This window comes from Papio anubis, chromosome 2 (genome assembly GCF_008728515.1).
Source record: "Papio anubis isolate 15944 chromosome 2, Panubis1.0, whole genome shotgun sequence".
In the NCBI taxonomy this organism is placed as follows: Eukaryota; Metazoa; Chordata; class Mammalia; order Primates; family Cercopithecidae; genus Papio; species Papio anubis.
This window is the reverse complement of record NC_044977.1, coordinates 102,720,297-102,744,512: the sequence shown is the minus strand read 5'-3', so window position 1 is coordinate 102,744,512 and position 24,216 is coordinate 102,720,297. Positions and strand designations below refer to the sequence as shown.

Here is a 24,216-nt window from a genome sequence, read left to right as displayed (position 1 = left end):
TGTACTCCAGCCTGGGCTACAGAGCCAGACCCTATCTCATTTCTTTATCAGTGAGTTTGAACAGCTTTTCATAAGATCATTGGCTATCTTTCTTCTTCTCTATTCATTTCTTCTAGTTTTTTATGCTGTGTTGCTTGTCATTTTAAATTTTAAGGAAATTAGTACTTTTCCCCAAATATATATTTTTTGGCCTTGTTTGTTTATAATTATTTTGGCCACAAGGAAGTTTTAATTTTATATAAGTAAATATTAATGTCATCCTTTATGCTCATTGATTGTATATTTTCTTCTAGTATTTTAATCGTTTTTAATAGTTTCACCATTACACCTTTAAATCTTCAATCCATTTGGAATGTTTGTTGGTGTAAGGCATGAAGTAGGAAACTGTCTTTTTTTCCAAGTGGCTACTCAGTTGTCCCAGCACCATTTAGTGAGTAATCATGTTTTGCATGCCGATTGGAAATGACATTTTTATCCTTACCATTAGTATCATTCGTCTCCCAACTATGGGCCAGGATTTAGGGCCTTCCTTAGTGGGAAGCTTCATGGGCTGTTTGGTGAACATCGGGTATTGAAAGATAAGGAAAAGGTGCAGAGGGAACGAAAGTTTGAAACTGCTGATGTATGGGTGGTCATGACTTGAGGTGAGCACTCAAATGCCTTGACCCCAGTGAGGAATGCCACTGAGGCTGTGTCCTGAGTCCTACCGACCCCACACTTTTGCTTAAATTACACACCACACTGATGCTCACAAACATGAGGCTTGCAGTGTAACCAAGCCATAAAAATGGTGAAAGAGGAGAGGATTTGTTTTCTAACAGCTATGTTTCTATGCTATTTGCCTAAGGCTTTTAATACAGCAATAGTACACTTCTTTCCACAAAAGCATTATAAAGAATATACAAGCAGGACAGCTATTCTGATTAAAAGCAGTCTAGAGATCCTCTTGCTCTCCTCCTGCATTGGGCCCTGACATCCACCCGGAGCGCTGAGGGCTTGGGGAGCACAGCGTGCAGACCTTGAGTCTGAGAAATCTTAAGTAAGGAAACAATAATCCAATGTACTAGGAAGAGGTACTACATCTGTAAGATTTATGAGAGTTTGTGGGGTGGGTACTCCAAGAGGAAATAAGCTTAGTGTTAACTATTCATGACTGCCAGTGCTCTGCCAAGGACAGGAAATTTCAGATTTACTCCCAGGAAAGGAACAGGAATGAATACCATTCCCAAACCATGGATGGCAAGCCGTGGTCCTCCTCCACCCACCCCCCAGCAATGTTCTTTGTGTACATTTGAGCAAGTCATTTTGTATAAGAAAGACCTTTCTTGATATGACTGGTATTTCTCTTGTTCTTCAGCTTTATGAAAACCTCAGAGAAAACTTGGTTCAGGACATTTCTTAGTTAATGATTCAAGCATCACCTGAACAGATCAACTGAAGTAACAAAGCACTGTATTGCCATTTTATAGCATCCTTACATTTCCAAGGACACAGCTGTCCCAAAGAATTCTTACCCATGGGCTCAAGAATTTGCATTAATCTAAAGCCAAGCTCTCAGGGAAGCTGTGTGCATTTAGGAAACATCAGAGGATTAATGGAACCTCCTAGCCTGCTGCCTCCCAACTTGGCCTTGTTCCCTACAGCACAAATTAAAATCAATAGCTTGCTTAATATGAGTCTCACCCTTCTCACCCTTCTCCATATTTTCTCTCTTAGATCTTACCATGAGGGGTTTTACTTACTGTTAACTTTTCTGTCTTAGATAACACCATGAGGGGTTTTACTTACTGTTAAAGAATGCTTGTAAAGTGTGGGTTAACTGTGCTAAGAAAGTAATCTTTGTTCTTGAGTTTGGAAAATGAACCACTTTTGGCAGATCTTTGATGTTTTCGGAGATGCTAGGGTTAGAATTTCTAGATCCTTATTTTCCAGGCTAACAATTAAATTAATAAGTTATAATGTTTTAGTAGTTTATAAACACATAGGAAAAGGACTAGATAGACACTAATGTCAAAAGGGAGACACAGAAAAGCGAATGATTGTGTTTTATCTGTCTGGTGTCTATAATCTTTACAATGAGAATGTGTTTTATATTAAATAATTGTGTAATAAAAATTCAAACAAATTTTATTCTGGTCACAAGCATGCTTTCTGCTCTGTCCCAAACAACAGAAATGACTCACATTCTCTCTACTATGTTCACTTAGCTCATCACACTCTGCCTTTTTAAAACACCTTTTGATACAAAACTTTTTGCAAATTTAATTTTTTTAAAATAACCTGCTGACTCACTGGTTTGTAATAGAGGACAAAGTCCTTTCTAGATCCTCGAATTCCGTGCCTGTCTCCAAGGCACATCCCCGCATCCCTTCACAGTGCTGCAGGATTAGGGAGGATTGCTTCCAGCTGAGAGAGGTGAGAGGCCGGAAAGGCTCTTTCTTTTGGATGACGTTGGGAAGGAAGAAACATGGAGTTAGAAATGTTTATGTCTCCACACGTAGCCTCTTCCTGGGCAACCCTGGACAGTCTCTCTCTGCCAAGGTGACCATTGTACTTGCAAATTTACCTAACCTGTTGACTGCCTGTGTTACATTTAGTATGAACCAGCTAAAGTTCAAAATTAACTTTTGATCATTAACTGACTTTCAGTTTGAACCAAAAAAAATAAAAAGAGGAAATGGCCACGTAAAAGGAAATACAGCTTGATTTCATTTTTTTCTTGTTTTATTTGATGAACTAAATTGTCCATTCTTTGGGAGCTCAGAATAGATATTTCCTTGTATTTTCTTTTGTATCAAATATTAAAGAGAATTTGACCTTCTGTGCAGGTCAGAAAATTAATTAGTTAACACTGGATATTGAATATGCCACAAAGTAGACTAAAATACTTCAGATCATTTCTAGAATGAGGCAAGGCCTAAAGAAATAAATCCTCTAAATCGAGTGAGATTGGCCAAAGATACCTAGCATTTTATGGTTGACTGAAGATACCTAGCATTTTATTAACTCTTTATGACTTCTTTATCATGAGATTTGAGTCACCTGCTACTAAGACACATAAATAGATTGTTTGGTCAACAAATAACATGTGGATTAAAGTATAACTTTCAGAGGCGGAGAATCCAAGGGGTAAAAATACCACCTTTGCTCAGTATTATACCACAGTGTGGTGGCACAAGGTGGCACTGTACCTGGATTAGTTTTATTTCTGTTTCCTAGTGCTGGGGGTAACTCTGGACCACATTTTGCTGGTGGGCCTATAGTTTCTCTTCAGGTTTTTTAAAAATCTCAGTCACTAAAAAAAAAAAAAAATTCTGTGGTTCCAACATAGCTCTAAAATCTACTTATGTGCCACAGGCAAAATATGACCCCACGAAACAGACCTCCATTGTTACAGTACCTATTATAATTAAATACTCATTCTTGTGTAATCCATTTTAATAACAACTGTAGCCACCAATATATATATGTGTGAGGCAAAATGCTGGGTGTTTTATTGCCATTATAACTGATAACAAAAACCTTTCATGGTAGATATTATTATCCCAATTTACAACCAAGAAAGGGACAGAGCTGATAATTGAAACCAGGTTTGTCTGGTTCCAAAGCCTAGGACTTCATAGTAGTCATTCATATCGTGGCACAGTATTTGATAAAGCTTCAGTTGCAAAGTACTTATTCTTATTGTTCTTAATAAAAGTCCATTATATGCTTGACCAGGCATTTAAATGTTTGAAAGTAGTATAATACAATACTGATTGGTTTGTCTTTTACATAAAGGTAATATTGGTTTATTTTTCCCCTTTAGCCACCGGCTAAGTACCTTCTTCCAGAGGTGACGGTGCTTGACTATGGAAAGAAATGTGTGGTCATTGATTTAGATGAAACATTGGTGCACAGTTCGTTTAAGGTAAATCAACATAAAAATCTGTGATCTTTGTGATTTGATAACAATTGTATTGGAAAAGAGAAAACAGAAAGGATGAAAGCTTATGGTGGTTAGTGTGTAACTTCACTCTTCATGTAGAAATCCCAGGAGCTGCTTATTAACCCAGGTGAACATTAACTAAAGTAGTTGAATATTAACATAGTTAGTTTGGAAAGAAACCACTAAGCTACCAACATCACTGGGACCTCATTCTTACTTAGGAGGTTTGCATTTTCCAACACTCTAACCCCTGAAGAAATACTTTTCAGGTGGCACAAGGCACTCAGTGCCCCCAGGACACTGTTTATATTTGTCAAGATGACCAGAGTGCTATGTATTTTATTGGGACGAGGAAGGGAGGCTCTGTTGGAAACTGTCAAATGACCTGGTATCCTGGAAATTTTCCCGGATCGATTTTTGAAAGATGCCCAACTCTGAAGAAGACTTTCCAGACTTCAGGGCATCTGAACAGATTCAGCCATTTAGTTTGAGCATCTTCATGACAAGAGGTGGCTGGGGTTTTTTGCAAGCTTCACAGCTAAATGAGTACCCACCGTCAGGACTTCCCTCCTAAAGGGTGTGGAGGTCAGACACTCTTCCTTCCTGTCACCTTCCCTGATCTCCATCTTCCTGCTGGAAAAACAGCAGAAATGGCCTCCATGCAGGAAGAGCTGTGGTGACACTGTTAAGAAATGAGTTAGTTAACCTTTTTTTTTTTTTTTTTTTTTTTTTTTTGACGTGAAATAAATTGTTTAAAAGAGGCAAATGATGAAAAGTTTGGAAATAGGAGATTGGTATTTTGGGGAGAAGAAGCAGGTTTAGTTTAGGATTCTGGTCTTGTTTTCCTTGGGTTATTTCTGGTAATGGAACTGCTCTATCATTATACTGCATTCCTATTTCCCCCACCAGCCTAGGACTCCCCTTCACTGAGAGACATGAAGGTCACCATCCATGATGGGGCATGTGTCTCACATGAACCACAGTCATTCCTTACAAGTTGTAGGAAGCAGAAGAGCTGTCAAATATGCCTGAACACCTTTCTACCAGAAACATCCTTCTTTGTTCTTCTCACTAAACAGAGACCTTTCTGGTAGGGCAAAGCCAGAAAATTGTCTTTGAGTCCTTTGGAGAGTGGAGAAGAGACCACACTGACCTCTAGCAGTGAGAAATGGCCTTATTCTGGCCACTGGGGCATACAGGGACCACCTTATTCCCTAGCACTTGAGGGCCAGGCCCTTCCAGAGTTGATCCAGGGGATATGGTGACCTTGTGTCCCAGCTTAACCCTAGATAGCACTGGAAGCCGTTTCTCCCCCATGGGCAAGTTGCTCAGGACTTTTCCAAGTCTCTGTGAAGGAAAGCCCTTCAGAGCAGGGGTCGGTTGCCATCACAGCATAGAGAACTCCCTCCGAAGCAGCTATGGGAGTGTGGGCAACACTGGCCAGATCACCCGATGTTACTGAGGGTTCCTTGCTCCAAAGGCAGGGCCTTGGTAGCCCCCAGTGTCTCTAGCACCTGCTCAGAGGTCATTGATGCCACAAGCTAATGTGAATGGCATTTCCTCGTTTCTTCCCTCCCCTGGCCTGCCTGCATTTGCAACCAGAATATTCTTGATGGTTTTTAGAGTTCTGGGCATTTCAAAGTCTTTTGAGAATCTGAAAGCTATGAACCCTCTTCCCTTCAAAAATGTACGTTTGTACAATGCATAGGTTCATGGATTCCAAGTGAAGAACCCTAGCTGTAGCAGAGTCTCCTTTACACCAGCAGGAGAGAGGAGAGTAAGGATGGTGCTTGCTGTAAGCTGGGGAATGGTTTTTCTCTTTTAATATACTCCGTGGAATGTGATTCCATAATCTAATGCCTTGGGAGAGCTTCTTCCTTCAGTCTTTCCTTTTGTTTTTTAGCATGATTCTGATTTTAGTTGTGAAATTATATGATACCGAACTCATCCTTGGCCTTCCAACTCTGGGAGTAAATAAACAGTGATCGTAAGCTAAGTGCTTAGTAACGGTGCTATGACATAGCATTGTCCATGGTTTTTTGTTTTTCTTGTTTTTATTTTTTAGTTTATATATCAATGAAGAGGGTTTGTGTGTACTGTGATGGGCTTAAAAGCAGACCTCAGTTCAGAGTCTGACCAGAGACGCTGTACTCCCACCCCTGCCCAGTGGCTACCACACACACCTTCTCCTTCCTTCTGTCTCTCTTCTCTTGTCCAGGGGTTTGCAGGCTGATGATTCAGTTGGGCCTGTTCATTTAAGTAGTTTTGTACCTAATTTGTGGAATTTCATTGAGAACTGTGTGTAAGTTCATCATTGAGAACATAGTGACTGCTGAAGAATCATATTTGAATTTTAAATGTCATTAATATTGTCAAAGAGTTATTTAAAATATCCAGAAGTTTGTGGGTGTGCCGGATGTTGTGTTCCTTGGAGCAGAGCAGGCATAGGGTGGGCTGGCTCTGTACCTCCACCCAAGGCAGGAGCTGGTGCCAGGCTACCTGGGAGGGCCTGAAATCACTGATTCTCAGGACTGATTGGGGCCATGGGCATGCATCAGACCCATCACAATAGCTAAGGAAGAGAGGAGAAACTGAGGTCCAGGGAGAGGAAGAGCCTGCCCAAGGGCATGGCCTGTGGCCTCTGACTTTACCCCCACATGGCCTTGGCACTGTTTTGAGCAGCCCATCACAGGGCAGCCCCCAGTCGTGGGTCCAAGTACAAATAGTTTTCCCTCAAGCAACACTGTCCTCTGAGCCCATCACATGCTCAGCTCCTCCCCCTGGTGGCTAGCAGTGATTCCCCATCACCCCAGCAGGACTCTGGGCAAGAAGTGGAGTTTTCAGGAGCCCCATCCTCTAGCCAGGCAGTGCCACACTTTTTGGTTGAGGCCAGGCAGGTGATATTGGACCAAGATGCTGAAAATGTAATGACCTTCACAGTGGAAAATAATGTGCTTTCCTGCTTGTGCTTATTTTAAGGAACCAAGGCATGCTTCAGCATCCTCCTCCTGAACTGTTTTTTCCAATAACCAAAACATTGGTCCAGGCAAGCTTTTTTCTTGCTAAAATTTCCAGGCTTTTTTGTTCCTTCAGACATATTAATTATAGTCTCTTTTTTCTCTAGCCTATTAGTAATGCTGATTTTATTGTTCCGGTTGAAATCGATGGAACTATACATCAGGTAAGAAATTGAAGCTAAATTTGAGTTACAATTAAGATTTTTTAGTAATTACATTTCCTGTGAACTTTATTTCTAAATTCTCATTTCAGTAATAATTCCTTATTACTGAATCAAAAGGAAGCATACTGTAATAAATACAATATTCTTCTTTTTTTCACTCCAATGAATTTATACTGAGATTATAAGAAAAACTGTAGTCGTAAATATTAGATGTGGTTACAAGTTCAAATAGTTCTTTGATTTGAAGCAGACTTTCAGAAGTTTCCATATCCCCCACTGGCCTAGCTTGATGGTCTAATTAACTTCCTTGTGTAATTGCTTTCGGCTACTCTCCTAGCAGGCAACAGGAAAATGCCACAAGTCACCCACTTATGGTGGATTCTCGGGAAAAAGTGTCCATTTTCAATGCCAGCTGCTCCAGACTGATCTTGTCATTCCCGCATCGTTTTCTCCAGAGAATCTTTAGCAAATACCCAACCCAAAAGAAAAAGGGGGAAGGGTGTTAAGTTTTCAGATCCGCAGGCTGCTATGAATAAAGATGTCGTAGTCAGTTGGCATGCATCTTCGTTGCTTCTGTTTTTTTTTCCTTATCTGCATAAAGCTTTTCTGGAAATAGCTTCATTTATGAACAAATTGGAAACGTTGTAGGAAAACTAGCCTTAGAGGTTGAAGCCGGGGAGCTTTTGTCAGGTTTTCCACAGGGATGATCTAACCATATTCCTTGTCAAGTCCAAGGTCTTAAAGGGAGCGTATCTGGCCTGATATCCCAGGAAAGAGACTTTCCTGGTACTTGAGCCACAACGGGATATCTTTTCTTAGCAATGTCAGTAGTCTTTAGTTCTTGAGTGCAAGGTGTCAGAACTCGTGAAAGCTTGGGAATCAGCTGGTCCAGCTGCCTCATTGTCTAGATGGAGAAACTGAGGCTTTGCCAGGGAAGGGGTTGGTTCAAGGTCATACAATGGGAAGAATTAAAATGAAAATTCCAGTCTCCTGCCTCCTGGCCCAGGGCTCTTTTCGTGATACTCAAGTCCCTTCCCTCCCTTGTCCTTGCTTTCTTGCTTATTCTCCAGGATGTCCTGCCAGGAAACAGTCCCCGGGAGAGGCAGCTTTTTCCCTAGTGTTTCCACACTTCATGCTTTTGAAAGCCATCACAGAGCCAAAACGGCAGGCACTTGGGCATTTAACATTTGCAAAAGCATCAACTGAATTAACTCAGCATCTGAGAAGCAGTTAAGGCTTCTGCATTTATCATCTTGGCTTGTGTTACATAGTGCTCATGATGAGACAAAGGAGAGGCTGCCCAATGGCATGTCAAGAATTAGGAGAGAAATTAATCCTTTGTACCACGTGACTGTAAGCATGACCAGCCTGCCCACTGCTGACCCATTCTTGCAGGAGCCACTGTAGCTCCCCCACCCTCCATCTTGGCTGTGCTGTGATATCACAAGGTCCCAGGGCTGGGGTCAGAAATTCTCTCCCGAGGGAATGAAGCCACAGGAGCCAAGAGCAGGAGGACCAAGGCCCTGGCGAAGGCCGTGGCCTCGTTCAAGTAATCCAGGATAGGCTGTGCAGGTCCCAATGGGCCTATTCTTGGTTACTTGCACGGGGACGCGGGCCTGGACGCCGGCATCCGGGCTCAGGACCCACGTCTCTGCCAGAGGCACCAACACCAGAGTTCCCAAATCAGTCTCCTGCCCTTTGCATGTAGCAAAGCTTGCTTTCCAAGCAGGACTCCCAGGGAGACGGAGGACTACAGGCCACACCTGTTTGCTGGCAACGAGGAGTCTTGTGGGCAAAGTGGGAGTCTGGAGCTGTTGCAGCCACAGGCCCTGCCCTCAGCCCTTCCCCAGCCTCCCAGCTCCTCAGAACTGTGCTGGTATCCATGCTATGACATCCTGTTCCTCCAGCCCCTCGCTCCACCCTCAGCCACAAACCCATGTTGACCTCCTTCTTTCAGTCATCCATGAATTTCTCCCTGAGTCCTGGCCCTCCTGAGCTCCTGCTTCTGGCACCTTGAAAATGCCTTGGTTCTGTGTAGAATTCCTCAGCCAGCAGCACGCCCAGCATGTGGTGCAGAGTCCCCATCTATCTCCCCTCTGCTGCTCCTCCTGCCATTCTCACCTGCTCCATCTGCCATTCAAGGCCCTAACGTGCCCACCATGACCTGCCTCTCACTTCATCTTCAGCCACTTCCTCTCCCAGCCCCTGCTGCTCCTGCTTCTCTCACTGCCTCTGATGGCTGGGCACACAGCCTGGCTACTCTCTAACATCTCAAGTATTCTCAGGCCTCAGGTCTCGCGCTCTACTGTTTCCTCTGCCTGGAAGCCCACTTCTTGTCATCCTTATTGGCCTGGTGAACTCCTATTTATCCTTCAAGGTCCAGGCCAAATGTTATCTTCTATGATCCCCTCTCCTTGTGAGGGGAGTTAATTGTCCTTAATTTATCCCTCTACTACAACTTTCATTATGTCATGTTTATTTTTATATGTTTTTGCCTATGTCTGTTCTAGAGTGTGAGCTCTTCAAGGGCAAGGCCTGTGTTTTATTCATCTTTGCAACTACATCAGACTGAGCTCAGAGCTGGGGCTCAGTAAATATGCTGAATTGAATTTTAAAGAGTTTGATTTATTTTAGTGAAGTGGCTAATTTCAAACGGAATTTATTCAAGTTTGAATTAGTTTTTCCCTCCTCCCACTTCCTCTGTCTTCTCTCACCAGCTTTGCCTTTTCTCCCATCTCCCTTGTTTCCCCAGATTCATTCAGGCTCCCTAATCAGGAGCCAATGTATGGTCTGAAGCCTCGCCTCCTCACTTCTACCCCTGGCCTAGCCTGGTCAAAAGGGTACACAGAGCCCAGCCATTCTAGAAAACGCTACTCTTTGTACCCCTCTGCTCAGAGACCCCTCCTGATGGGTTATGTCTGGGGTCCAGAAATAGGATGGTTTCATATCCCCTGAAATGTACCAAGCCCAACCTTTATGGTGTCATAGACATCTTCCCAAGCTGACAAGGAAGCCCCTTCTTGCAGCTTTGCTGGGCCTGTGCTTCAACCCCAGACCTTCCTAGTAAGGGGGATGTCCATCCAGAACAGAAGGTGGCAACCAGAGCAATCCCAGACCTGCTGGGCAGTAGGCTGGGCCTGGACCTCTAAAAGGACAACACCCAGACCATGGCCTGTGCCCACATAGGTCCTGACCTTCAGCAGGTGCCAAGAAACACACATGAAATGAATCAGTCATTACACACAAACATGGTACAACCCTTCTACTTGCTGGCCCTGAATATCCCCAAGACCCTCACACCATGGTCAGCTTCTCTTTTTCCCTTAGCAGGGGCGTCTGCAGTGAACTCAGACCTGGAGCCCTGTCCGAGGAGTGCCACGTCTGACTCCATAGCCCCTCATACAGTCTGGGCCTCTGCCTGCTGTGCATAGACCTGGAGGAGGGAGGCAGGAACCTTAGTAGCAGTTCTTCCTACAGTGGGCATTTGGGCCCCGGGCCATCCCCAGCAACTGCCACACCTGACCAGTCTGCTGTCTCCTGCCATTGCAGGTGTATGTGCTGAAGCGGCCACATGTGGATGAGTTCCTCCAGAGGATGGGGCAGCTTTTTGAATGTGTGCTCTTTACTGCCAGCTTGGCAAAGGTGAGTCCTGCTTCCCAGCCCCACACTCGCAGCCTGGTACTCCCAGCCCCTCCACCCCTACCCCCAATCTGTCAAGCAGCCCTTTGTTTTGGTGGGGGAGGCTATTTCTATGGTGACAGGTTCCCACCCCAGATGGGATGGATGCAGGCCATGTGCATGGTGCCAGCCTGAAAGCCTTCTGGGTTACCATGGTGACAGGGAGCACTTAGAACAAATGCTCCATGATGTTGCTGTATGCAGCCACCTGAAGCTGGATGTCCACAGTCCAGAGAATCACAAACAGGTCCAGTGTAACAGACAAAGGATGGTGTACCCCTCAACCATTGACTGTCCACCAAATGCTAGAGGCCCCTGTGTCCTTGGGTTTTGCTTCCACAGATTTGAGGAAGAAGCAAGTGAGAGATAAGTGTTGGGCACTCACCCACATGCATGGGCTGAATGAGAGTTCCGACTGCCCTAATGAGCTGTATGATCTGAGGCAAGTTACCTCAATTCTCATGTCGGTTTCTTCTATAAATTGGGGATAATTCCATTCACCTTGTGGCTAGATCACATGAAATAACAGATGTAAAGGACTTAGCACAGTGTCTGACTCACATACAGCAAGTATTCATTGAGCACTTGCTGTGTTCTACATAATGTGGTGGGCATTGTCACGTGGTAAACACTCCTGATGTTCATTATTTTGTGTTACAATTATTTATTGATGATAATAGGCCGGGCATGATTGCTCACGCCTGTAATCCCAACACTTTGGGAGGCCAAGGAGGGTGTATCACTTGAAGTCAGGAGTTCAAGACCAGCCTGACCAACATGGTGAAACCCCATCTCTACTCAAAATACAAAAATTAGCTGGGCATGGTGGCGGGCACCTGTAATCCCAGCTACTCGGGAGGCTGAGGCACAAGAATTGCTTGAACCCAGAAGGCAGAGGTTGCAGTGAGCTGAAATCGCACCACTGCACTCCACCCTGAGCAACAGTGACTCCATCTCAAAAATATGTATACATATATTTGTTGATGGTAATAAAATCATTCAGACATGTCTTGATCCTAAAGCTTGATATGAATCTGACCTAAAATCTACACTGGCTCTGACCAAAAAGAATGATTTCTTTGTCCTCTCCACTGTTTAAGGAAACTAGCAGATTCCCAAGCCTCCCAGTATGGTTTAGTGTTCCCCTTCACAGGTGTGGCAGGGTGCCCATGCTGTGTGGGCAGGCAGGATAGGCCTTGCTCCTCCCAGAAGATCCTTGCCTTGACCACTTCCCAAACTCTGACTTTGATGGGGCTGACACCATCCATTCATTGGTAGCACCACAGTTGTCTCCATGGGCATCTCAGGGACCCTGAGTGGTCCCAAAGATGAGTTTTCTGGGGCTCAGATTAGCCATTTGCCTGTCTCCAGGACATCACACAGTAGCTTCCTCTGCCATGTCCTGCTTCTGGATGGTGCCCTGGTGCCCACACTCCCTTCTCTTCCTCTGCGTGTTCCACTGCTTTGCTGACCTGGCCATTGCTGGTTGGGTCCCTCTTTGTGACGATGGAGGGGAGCGAGAGCCCCACTTGCACAAATGCTGCCAGACTCATCACCAGGCCTCAGAGCAAAAGCCAGTGGAGTGGGATTCAAAATCCTGGCCCTTATTTTTGCATGTCAAAAAGAGAACAAGGCCTCAGGGAAAATAGAATCTTCCCCAGTGGGTAATCTTTCAGATGAGTGGTACCAAGACTAATTGTTATCTGTAGCGTCAGTGGCTCTTCCAACAGTGCTCTGAGATGCTGAAGAGCCTGAAGTAATAACCAAAGAAATAAACAAGAAGATTGCACCGGTAGCAGTGAAGTGAGAGCTGGTTTTTGTTTGGGAAAATTGAAAACACTCTTCCTTGGCATTGTCCCCAGCATTTGCTTAAACATCCTTGTTCGGTTTCTCTTCCTGGATGGCTCCCACCTGCCCCTCCATCTGTCTCTTCAACCCTTCTTTTGCTGCTACTCCAGCCTAGCTGAGCCGAATCAGCTTCCAAGTGCAGCCTTCCACCCTCTTTCCTCCCTGATGCACATGTCCTGCTGATGGGTAGTCATGTCCCTGTCCTTGGCTCTGGGCTCGGCTCCCAGCCAGCAGTAGTGGTGCAGTGGACCTCCTTGCCTGCTGCCCAGGAGCCTGCAGGAACCTCAAGCTGACTGTCATAGCCTTTCAGTATCTGCTTCTTTGTCATTTCTTCCTTCATTCACCCAGCAAATACTTACTTAGTACCTATTATGTATCAGGCACAGTACTAAATCCTGGGGATATAGCAAAGAAAAAAAGAGACAAAGTCCCTGCCCTTGTGAAGCGTACATTCTTCACATTCATCCTCCAGGCCTCAGACTCAGACACTTTTTTGAAAGATAGGTGCCACCACAAGTGTTCATGATTATGAAGAAATGGATCATCTTTTTCCATTTAGAGCAAGCTTGTCCAACCTGTGACCCACAGGCTGTGTACAGCCCAGAACAGCTTTAGATGTGGCCCAACACAAATTTGTAAACTTTCTTAAAACATGAGATTTTTTGAAAGCTCGTCACCTATTGTTAGTGGTGGTGTTTTATGTGTGACCCAAGACAATTCTTCCAATATGGCCCAGGGAAGCTGAAAGATGGGATACCCCTGATCTGGACTCAGTTGCTCACAACCCACCCATGTGGCCCCTGGCTAGCCTCACCAGCAGGTAGCTGTAGTGCCCTGAGCTCTCACCTCCAGTGCCCTGAGCTCTCACCTCCCTTGGCCAGTAGGAAACACAGCTGCTCCTGGACTCTGCCTTCTACAGGATGTCCTTGGAGAGGAGAGGATGTTCCCGTGGAATCACAGCTGCTGCCTGCAGCTCTGCAGCCCACGTCCCACAGCTGTGCCGGCACTTGCTCTGCACTCCACTGCTGGCCTTCCCAGCGCCACCAGCCACAGGTGCTCTCTGCCTCCCTGGCAGAGTCACTGGGTCCCGCTGATGCCTGGTTGTACCCCTTACTTGGTCTTTGTGCAGGGGCCTGGCCTCGGGTCAGGCTTGGAAACTGCTCCTCTTTCTTCCAGGCCCAGCCACTCAGTATGGTCCACTCTTTTAGGTATCTTCAGTTATGAGGATTTTCTCTCAGAAACCCCTTTCTTTCTTTATCCAAGCCTGCTTTGGGGGAAATTCCCTAGGTCATGAGAGGGGGTCAGGCAGGATGATCCCCAACTGTAAGCTGGGCTCAAATTCCCATCCAGCTCCTGGGCTTCAAGGAAGTGGATGGGCATCCATGGGAGTGGATGGCTGGGCACCATCCTGTCACTCAGCAGCTGGTCTGGCCCAAGTGCCCACGGGACCTCTAGGGGGCAGTGTCATGCCATTCAAGACACATTGGAGCCAGCTCATTCATTCAGTGGTGAAATTCGTGTTTCCTGAGCCCCTGTTGTGGTAGGTACTCTTGGAGGTGCCAGGGATGTGGTGGTGGGATGTTTCAGGTCTGGGCCCTGACAAGTAGTGAGGAAATCAAGCAATCCCATGTGGTGCTCTACTCTGTGAGGGAAACAACCCAGAAAGGAAGATAGAGGTGGCTCTAGATGGATGGGAGAGGAAGTCAAGACTGAAAAACCAGAAGACAAATGTTTTGCAAAGAGCTGGGAGAGAACGCATGCAGAGAGAACACTGGTACAAAGGTCCTGACCATGCTTAAAGCCAGTGTGGCTCCAGGAGCTCCAGATGGAGATCATTCAGCTGTGGCCATGTGGGACGCGGCAGTGAGGAACGTGGGCTTTACTCCAAGTGCAGTGTGTAGACAGTGGAGTTTTCAGCAGAGGAGTGACACGATCACACATATGTTTTCCAGTGACCACTCTGACAGCTTCTAGGTGAATGGGCTAGAAAGGAGGCCCCTTGGGAAAGACAGGTTTTTCACGAGGCTCACACAGCCATCCCAGGCCAGAGATTCGAGGCCCGGGCTAAGAGTGGTGGCAATATAAATAGAGAGATGCAAATGGAGTCAGGCTATTTTTGGAGATGAAACTGACAATTTCTGATGGGTTGGATGTGAGAGAAATGGAAGAATCCGGTGCCATCTTATGTATACAGAGAGGAAAATAACCGGGATCCTAAAACACATCTAATTATTAAATCCCTTTTTAAAAAACATAATCTGGATCTTGCTGCTGTAGGTCAGGGTTTGGGGACTCTTTTAGGCACGCAGCCTTCATTGTGACACCTCTTTTCCAGTATGCAGACCCTGTGGCTGACCTCCTAGACCGCTGGGGTGTGTTCCGGGCCCGGCTCTTCAGAGAATCATGTGTTTTTCATCGTGGGAACTATGTGAAGGACCTGAGTCGCCTTGGGCGGGAGCTGAGCAAAGTGATCATTGTCGACAATTCCCCTGCCTCATACATCTTCCATCCTGAGAATGCAGTAAGTGGCCCCAAAGAAAGAAAATGTCATGCTCCATCTGAGCCCTCTGTCTTGCCAGGCAAGCACCACTTTTAAGCACCTACAAAAGAAAGTCTCTGGGTCTTTTCCTAATGAAATCCCAGCTCTGCCATTTAGCAGTTGCACATCATTGAGCAAGTTATGTAACCTCATTGAGCCTCGGTTGCCTCATCTGTCAAATGGGAATTATAGGAATGCTGATCTCATAGGATTATTGGAGGTTGCAGTGTGGCAATATACAAAAAGCACTTAGAACAGTGCTTGAGACTGATAAATGCTATAAGCCTGTATCGTCTTATCAATATTTTTAGTATTGTTATTGACAAGGGTTCTGTTGGCATTAACCTCCTGGAGCCAGCTACTGCCTAGGACTTCATGACCCCTGTAGACTAAGGAGGCCTGATTGATCTCTTTAACAGAAGTATTTCTTAAGAATGAATAGGCCAGGCGTGGTGGCTCATGCCTGTAATCCCAGCCCTTTGGGAGGCCGAGGTGGACGGATCACGAGGTCAGGCGATCAAGACCATCCTGGCCAACATGGTAAAACCCCGTCTCTACTAAAATATAAAAAATTAGCTGGGCGTGGTGGCATGCACCTGTAGTCCCAGCTACTCGGGAGGCTGAGGCAGGGCAATCACTTGAACCCAGGAGGCAGAGGTTGCAGTGAGCTGAGATCCCACCACTGCACTCCAGCCTGGAGACAGAGGGAGACTCCGTCTCAAAAAAAAAAAAAAATGAATAAAACACTTCAATAAGGTCTTCAAATGAGACTACCAAGCTTTGCTACCTCATCATGATGTCTAAAAAGCACCCATTGGGAACATTTCCTACATAAAGCTCCCTGGACCATGGCAGCTCTCAGTGCTTACTCACCGGGTGCCGCACAACTCTCAGGGCAAGAGGGACTGCCTTCCTGCCTGCTGCCCGACACTTCCAGGGGAAGAGAGGCCAACCAGGGCCTCTGGTGACTGCTGACCCCTCAGTCACTGCCACATCAGGCCCCTAGACCAGGCATGTTTCCCTGGAGAGGATGCTTCCTCTCAAGCACAGGCTTCTCAGATTCTACAAAAGCCTGCAAAAGTCCTTTCCTTGAATCCAGAACTCTGCAGTCCTGCTTGTAACCAAAAACAAATCAAACGCGATTCATTTGGCTAGTGTGGAATCATTATTTGAATAAATACCCCAAATGTATTTATATGTAAATATGTTCATTTTACTGAGTAAATCAAATTCAACATAATATATTTGGTAACGTGTCTCTAATGGATAAGGATTCCTTTTTAATATAATCACAAGTCATGGTCAGATCTGACAAAGTAACAGTTTCTTACATTGTCTAATATCCAGACTGTGTTCACATTGTCCCTGTCATCTCGAAGTGTCATGCATTTGGAGTATTTCAATGGGGATCCAAAAAGATCCATGCATTGCTTTGGTTACCATGTCTCTTCATTCTTTTGTAAACTTAAAGTCTCCCCTTCTTCCCCTTTTCTCTTTTATGCTATTTATTTGTTGAAGCAGCCCTGGTGTTTTGTCTTGTAGAAATCTCCTACATTCTGGATTTGTCCAGCTGCTGCCTTGTGATGATGTTTAGTATGTTTTTATAGCCACCTTATATCCTCTAAACAAGTAGTTAGAGCTCTACTGCTTGATTAGATTTTTTTTTTCTTTTTTTTTGCAAGAATATATCATAGAGGCCAGATGCAATGGCTCACACCTATAATCCCAGCACTTTGGGAGGCCAAGGCAGGTGATCACTTGAGCCCAGGAGTTTGAGACCAGCCTGAGCAACATGGCAAGACCCTATCTCTTAAAAAAAGAAAAATTAGCCAGATGGGGTGGCACACACCTGTGGTTCCACTGTGGTTCCAGCTACTTGAGAGGCTGAGGTGGGAAGATCTCTTGAGCCCAGGAGGTCGAGGCTGCAGTGAGCCATGTTCATGCCACTGCACTTCAGCCTGAGTGACAGAGCAAGACCCTATCTCAAAAAAAAGAAGAAAAAAGAATACATCATAGGTATTATATGCTTATGAAGATATATCAGGAGGCATAAAATGTCAGGTTACCCCACTTTTAAAGATTTAAAATTGATTATTGGGTTCAGGTGGTGTTAGCCTGATCCGTCTATTATAAAATTCCCCATGAACCTCTCACCTCATAATTTTAGCAGTTGTTGGTGATCATTGTCTACACCCACTATTTCATGAGGCATTGCAAAATGGCAATTTCTATTTTTACACTAATGAGTTGGTGTCCTAGCGGCCTCCAAAAGTAGCCAATAATTTTTTTTTAGTATCATTATGAACTCATGGATTTGTTGTAGTTTCAGCCCATTTGTTATTCTTTTGCATGCTCAAATTTTCACCTTTGGCTATGGAGATCCCTTAAAATAACAAGTCTTTGATATAGGTTGAATATTCTTTATCTAAAATGCTTGGTACCAGAAGTGTTTTGGATTTTGGATTTTTTAGGATTTTGGAATATTTGCATATACATAATTGGATATCTTGGGCATGGAACCAAGTCTAAACATAAAATTCATTTCTGTTTTATGTACAACTTGTACACATAGCCTAAAGGTAATTTTATACAATATTTTTTATAATTTGGGGACACTAAATAAACCATGTATCATGTGCCTGCATTTTCACCACCACCCAGCACATGAGGTCAGGTATAGAATTTTCCACTTGTGGTGCCATGTCAGTGCTCAAAAAATTTTGGATTTTGGGGCATTTTGGAACTCAGATTTTTTCAGATTAGGGATGCTCAACCTGTAGCTTCCTTGCTTTCTTAAACAACAAGATGTTCCAGGCTCTTCATGAACATTTCTTGCCTCAGCCCTGGAACCACCCATTTTTGTATGGTGCCTGGTTCCTATTAGTGGAAGTGGTATTTAGAGACCACAGTTTAGGCGAATTTTCATTGCTAATGGGATATACTTTACTTCTAGCCCATACCTCAGGGCAGAGCTAAAAATGACATATTTTTAGAAAGAAAACTAAATCATAAGTTCATACTGGTTTTTCCATTTCAATGTTAAGTTTTTATGTAACTTCTTCGCTTCTTTGTTTTGTATTTGTATCTCTTTATCTTATGCTGCAACTCTTGATTTCTAAAGATATTAACATAATTATATATTTGATTTATTCTGTAGTATATGTTGAATAATTTCAGTAGCAGTACTAAATTATGACTAATAATAAGACAACTGTATGCAGCTTAGGAATTTTTAGAGAGATGTACAGTTATAACACCATGTTTTAAAATCACTTGAATATCAGGCTTGGTGGCTTACCTGGCTGCCTGTAATCCCAGCACTTTGGGAGGCTGAGGAGGGAGGATTGCTTGAGCTCAGGAGTTTGAAACCACCCTGGGCAACAAAGCAAGATCCCATCACTACTAAAAAAAAAAAAAAAAAGAAAGGCTGGGGGTGGTGGCTCACGCCTGTAATCCCAGCACTTTGGGAGGCCAAGGGGGTGGATCACCTGAGGTCAGGAGTTCAAGACCAGCCTGACCAACATGGCGAAACCCTGTCTCTACTAAAATACAAAAACTAGCTGGGCATGGCAGCAGGCACATGTAATCCCAGCTACTCAGGAGGCTGAGGCAGGAGAACCCAGGAGGTGGAGGTTGCAGTGAGCCGAGATCACGCCATTTCACTCCAGCCTGGGCAACAAGAGCAAAACTCCGTCTCAAAAAAAAAAAAATTAGCCAAGCATGGTGTCACATGCCTATAGTCCCAGCTACTTGGGAGGCTGAGTGGAAGGATCACTTGAGCCCAGGAGGTCAAAGCTGCAGAGCTATGATTGTACCACTGCACTCCAGCATGGGAGACAGAGTGTGACCCTGTCTCACACACGCACACAAATCACTTGAAGTAATTGTGTGGTTGTGTCACCAATTTTATATACACTTAGATTGACTTTTATTGCTTTTTTTCTTAATGGTTTAATTGTATTTTAATTTATAACACATTTACATGGTTCCAACATCAAGCCTATAAATAAAGATAGAGAAGTCTGTTCATTTCTGCCTCTCCTCCACTCTCTCCCCATCCCCTAGGCGTAGTCATTTCTTTATTAACCCTTACTTTATTTTTCAAAATTATGTAATAAATGTCTGTGTTTCTAAGCTATCTTTAGATTTGAAAAAGGGCTAAAATGTTACTTTTAAACATGTTTGGTTTATTCAAATTTGTTTATAACTCTTCTTTGTACCCCTGGCTACCACCCCTTGCCACTCCTCTGCCTAAAACTAAGGGAAAATCCTGTCTTTGCCCATCGCTTCAGAATGTTCTACAGTTTTAGACATCTGCTTTTAACTAACCACTGTTAAGCAAGGGAGGAAATTTACCACTTCTCTTTGTGATGTAATATTGCACAGTGACCCTAAGTGAAAGCCTTCCTGTGTCCTGGATGTGAGCTCCCCGCTGTCAGTGGTTAGCATGTAACCTCTGACTCCAAGTGCTCTGAGGTGCAAGGAGCCGACTTGTGCAGTAGAAAGAGCTTTTGGAAGTTGGCAAGTAGCAAGGCTAGTTCTCATACATTCTATGCTATGCTCTGGCCACCTTTTCTGTGGCAGGAAAACAAAACAGGCAAATGCATACAAACTGGCTACATTTAACTTTGCCTCCCTGAGCCATCTCCCAAGCCATTTAGCTTTGGATTGGCCTCGATTTGAACAAGGGAACAAACAAAATGATGATGATAACGATGATAACACCAGTTGTCCTTAACAAAGAAAATGCTCAAAGTCCGGGTACCCACTTAGGTTAGGAGCAGCCCCCAGCGCTAGATGCAGTCCTGCTGCCTCCACCATGCACTGTCTTCCAGGTGCCTGTGCAGTCCTGGTTCGATGACATGACGGACACGGAGCTGCTGGACCTCATCCCCTTCTTTGAGGGCCTGAGCCGGGAGGACGACGTGTACAGCATGCTGCATAGACTCTGCAATAGGTAGCCCCGGCCTCTGCCTGCCTCCCGCCTGTGCACTCTGGAACCTCTGGCCTCAGGGGACCTGCCTGTCCTCAGCTCCCTGGAAGCTGAAAGTGAGGATACTCCGTGCTCCACGCCACAGGGTGAATGTGGCCATGCCTACCTGTTTTGTTTTTTTAAGAACAGAAACAACTATTTTAAAAGAACTCTTTTAACAAATTTCATAAAGGGACATGCATTTTACTGGATTTGCTTTTCTTAAAACATACCAAAAAGAAAAAAATAGAAAAAAAAAAAAAAAAGCTTGATCTCTATCAGACTTCCTTTCAACTGTCCTCCCTTCCAGGCAGACCACCTGTCCCCTTCTGTCCCAGCTCGGAGCAGCTGACCCAACTCAGAATCTCTTTCCTACAGGATGAAGTGCCTTTTGAATGTTATTTTAAGCTGAGAGTTAATTTTTCTACACAACATATTTCCAGACATCGTTTAGTCTTTTATTGTCTTAGATACTATAAGAAGATGAACATGACAATTTTCTAGAACCTGGTAGTGTGTGTGTGTGTGTGTGTGTGTGTGGCGGGGGGTGCTGAGGGAGGGGAGTGAGTCACAGGAGCCTGTCCCCCAACAGGTGTGACTTTGCTCTGACAACCTGTGGCATGCTGCAGGGTCAGGCTCCTGATAGGAGGATTTCATGACTATGTCATTGTCTCCACTCATTTTTGACCCAGTTTGGAATGTATCTGCAATTGTGTAGCTCAACACTTTAGGAAACAATAGATTATTTTATATTATTATTTCTGATGGTGACAACTTTGTCTTGAGGTCACATTTTCCCCTTGAAAAGTGACATCCTGTCCGTTCTGCTCTTACACTACTGCCATACATTTGTGTTTTTTGTTGTTATTGTTTGGGGTAGAGCAGTTACAAGAAACCCTAAAACTTTTGGATATAAAAGAAATCTGTTTCTTGATTTTTAAATCTTTCCTTTCCAAAAGCTGGATACATATGGAGCTGTTTGGGAATTTTCCTTGCTGCTACCGCGCTGCCACCAAATGGAATTGACCAGCGGCTGTTACACTGTTCTTTGCCACTGTGCCTATGCTCAGAATATGCTCACTGCTAAGCTACAAACTCGGACAGGGTCAAAAACAGAGGTGTCCCACCCCATTGCAGCCTCCACCACCTGTAACCCTTTCCTGGCATTGGCCACTGAAGGGTACAAAGGCAAAAGGGCCAAAGCACCACTTAGGTGTGGCATGGATTTTAAACTGCAGTCAGTAACAGATCCTGTTTGATAAATAAGCTGACTGTTCTCTCTTGAGAACCCGTGGCCTCAACCAGCCACCAAGCTGATGTGGCCCAAGTCCATCTCTTGGTCTTCTCCTTTGAAGCACAGCCTATTTCTGAGCCAAGGGTTGGGGAAGCCTGTCTAGATGTGGGACTCAACGCCCCAAACCGGGGAGAGGAAAGCCTCCCTCCCCGCAGGGAGAGCCCAGGCTCTCTGTAACCTTTCCCAGTTTGGTGTTTAAGCAGTGCCATGTTCCTTGTTTGACAACAAGACGGTCTGTAAAGTATTGCTCTTAAAAACAATTAAAAAGGACCCTTTCATGTTGGCACCGTTGCCTTAGTCCTCTGTGGGTTGGTCTTCAGCCAGCGTTCTGGCGGGAGTGACTGGCATTAACAAGACTGGAAATCGGGGGTCAAAGTAAAATATCTTTGCTTTGTTTTCATTCACAAAGTAATGAAGCCAGCTGCCAATTTACGTCCTCCCAACAGCACTTTGGTCTGTGGACTACTGTGTGAATATTCAGAAAGGAAGTAAGTATTCGGGGATAAACAGGTCTCCCAAACCCAGTAATCCACTCGCCAATTCAAATAGAACAGCCCCTTGCTAGGTATTACCACAGATAATGACAGTTACATGGTAGAACTGCCCATGCCACAAACCTTTATTATTTGGAAAAATAGTCATTAAATGAACCCACTGCCTTAAATGTCTTGAATGTTGCAGTCAAGTGTCTGTCATGTGTTGATATCCACACAGAATTAGGCCCTAATGAGAGCCTTAGACCCTCAACCATGCCCCCTTCATTGGCATCACAGGGCCTTATTTGGAAGAGGGGGCAAAGAGGATGGAAATCGTAAAATATTTCAGGGGAATCGAACCTAGGAATAGTGCTCCACTTCTGACGATGGAGTGAAGACACTTGGCAGGCTTGAGCCAGACACTTCACCTAGTAGTTCCTGAAACTGTGAGCACCGTTGCACTAAGCCAGTGCAGAGCTGTTAGGGACGGGGCCCAGCTCCTGCCACCACAGACACAGAATGTCTTGGGAGGGCCAGCAGGCCCTCTGAGGGTTCTGGAATCTGTGCACCTTATTTGATCACACTCCAAAATTCCGTTTTTATTTTAACCCTTGAACCTGCTTTATGTATATAATCAAAATATCTATATCTATATCTATATCTACATATATTTTTAATCATCTACATGTAAATGAAGCAATAGAATTCTAACATAAGGCCAAGAAATGAGATGAATGTTTGGGGTTTATGTTTTTTAAGGTAAATACGGGTATTGTTTTTAATTATTACCATTTATTAAATTGTGGGCTTTGAAACCTAATGAAACCTGTTAGCCACTTCTCTGTGCCATATACTTCCCATGTTACCAAAATACCCCCAACTCTTTAGTCAAAAGAGAACCGTGACCTCCTGAGTTTCCATGGTCCTTTCTGTACCAGGTTTAAATATAGTCTTCTGGAGAAGTATTTTTGACATTAAGCTCTGGGACAGGACACCTTGGGTTTGTGGACTCCAGCCCACTATGATGTTATGACTTCTCTGGCCAGGCCTCTGGTGGAAGTGCACGGGCACTCCCAATGTTGTTAATGCTCTGTCTTCCATTTGTTCTGGAATCCTGTGTGTTGGTCTGTTGTTCCATGCATTAGCTGTTTGTAAGTAATGCATTTGCATACTGAAAAAGGAATGCCACCTGCCACAGTTGATGGTGAGGAAGGTCCTTTGACATGGTGCAATTTTGATGAGATGTCTCTGGGGACACGAGGATGCCCTAATGATGCTGACTTGTCATGGTTGCAGCATTTGAACTTTTGGTGTTTAAAAAAAAAAAAAATTTGTTAAGTCTATAACCTGGCAACATTTTACAACCCTGTATTTTTAAAGATGGCTTTCTAATAAAAAATCCAGAACCACACAGCCCTATGGTCAAACACTCCTACGTTTGTGCCTCTGCTCTTAAAGGTGCTGTGCTGGACAGTTGGCATGCCAGGGTTTGAGAAGAGTGGATGGCTTGACGTACTTGCAGTTAACTGTTCATAATTGACTGGCTGCCTCTGTTCCTACCGTACTGTAAATTTGATCATGTCTGTTCCTGTTCCATTCTCCCAGGAGCTTCTCTGCAGACTGACACACCCTCCCCCACCCCAGGTAGTGGAGATGCTGGTGTCTGGGTAGTCATGGATTTCTGTTGGACATTTGAATGTGATAAACAATCCAGCATTACTTGGGAAATGCTACATGTGGAATGTGCATGTTTCCAGGGGCGAGTATTGTCAATCAAAAGGTTTGCAATGATTTCCTTCCTGCCAAAAATAAACATGTGAAACTGCGCTCTCTTGTGGATGGACTGCTTTTCTACCAGCAGCGCCTCTCCTCCCTCCCTTCCCCACCTCCTGCACAGCCTCATGCCATCACCTTGGGTCTCCTGGTATCCCCACTTCTGGGGAACAGGGTTGGACGGGAGTCGGGCTGCAGCACTCCAGGAGCCACAGACTGATCTTCTAGCTCCTCCATCCCACCCAAATTGCCTGTCACTCCAAGGGTGACTGCTGTTCAGCCTCCTGGGTTCCTCTCTCCAGAAGCGGTATGGCTCACTGTCCTCCCACAAGGATTCCAGCCCTCCCAGCAGACTTGAAAATTCAGCCTGAGAGAACTGGGACCTCCCATTCCATAAGAGCCACAGGCATTATATGTGGTGCCTAAACCCATCCCCATCCCCATGGGCACAGTGACTGAGATGATTGCCAGATGAAGCACGGCAAGGAGTCGGAAGAGGAGTCAGGATGTCCCAGGCAGTTTCTTGC

The 24,216-nt window shown here is 44.7% G+C and overlaps 1 protein-coding gene across 3 annotated transcripts in view; it reads left to right on the top strand.

Annotated features, from left to right (window-relative positions):
- CTDSPL (CTD small phosphatase like) overlaps positions 1 to 23,742 on the top strand; it is a 117,333-nt gene extending 93,591 nt beyond the window's left edge. For all 3 annotated transcript variants that reach the window (XM_031663476.1, XM_003894679.3, XM_009201184.4), the window contains 5 exons: positions 3,809 to 3,910; positions 7,053 to 7,109; positions 10,659 to 10,751; positions 14,971 to 15,156; positions 20,010 to 23,742. In XM_031663476.1, coding sequence (XP_031519336.1) covers positions 3,809 to 3,910; positions 7,053 to 7,109; positions 10,659 to 10,751; positions 14,971 to 15,156; positions 20,010 to 20,135 — 564 coding nt within the window. In that variant the 3' untranslated portion in view covers positions 20,136 to 23,742. The remainder of the gene's footprint in view (positions 1 to 3,808; positions 3,911 to 7,052; positions 7,110 to 10,658; positions 10,752 to 14,970; positions 15,157 to 20,009) is intronic.
- Positions 23,743 to 24,216: the final 474 nt, after the last annotated feature.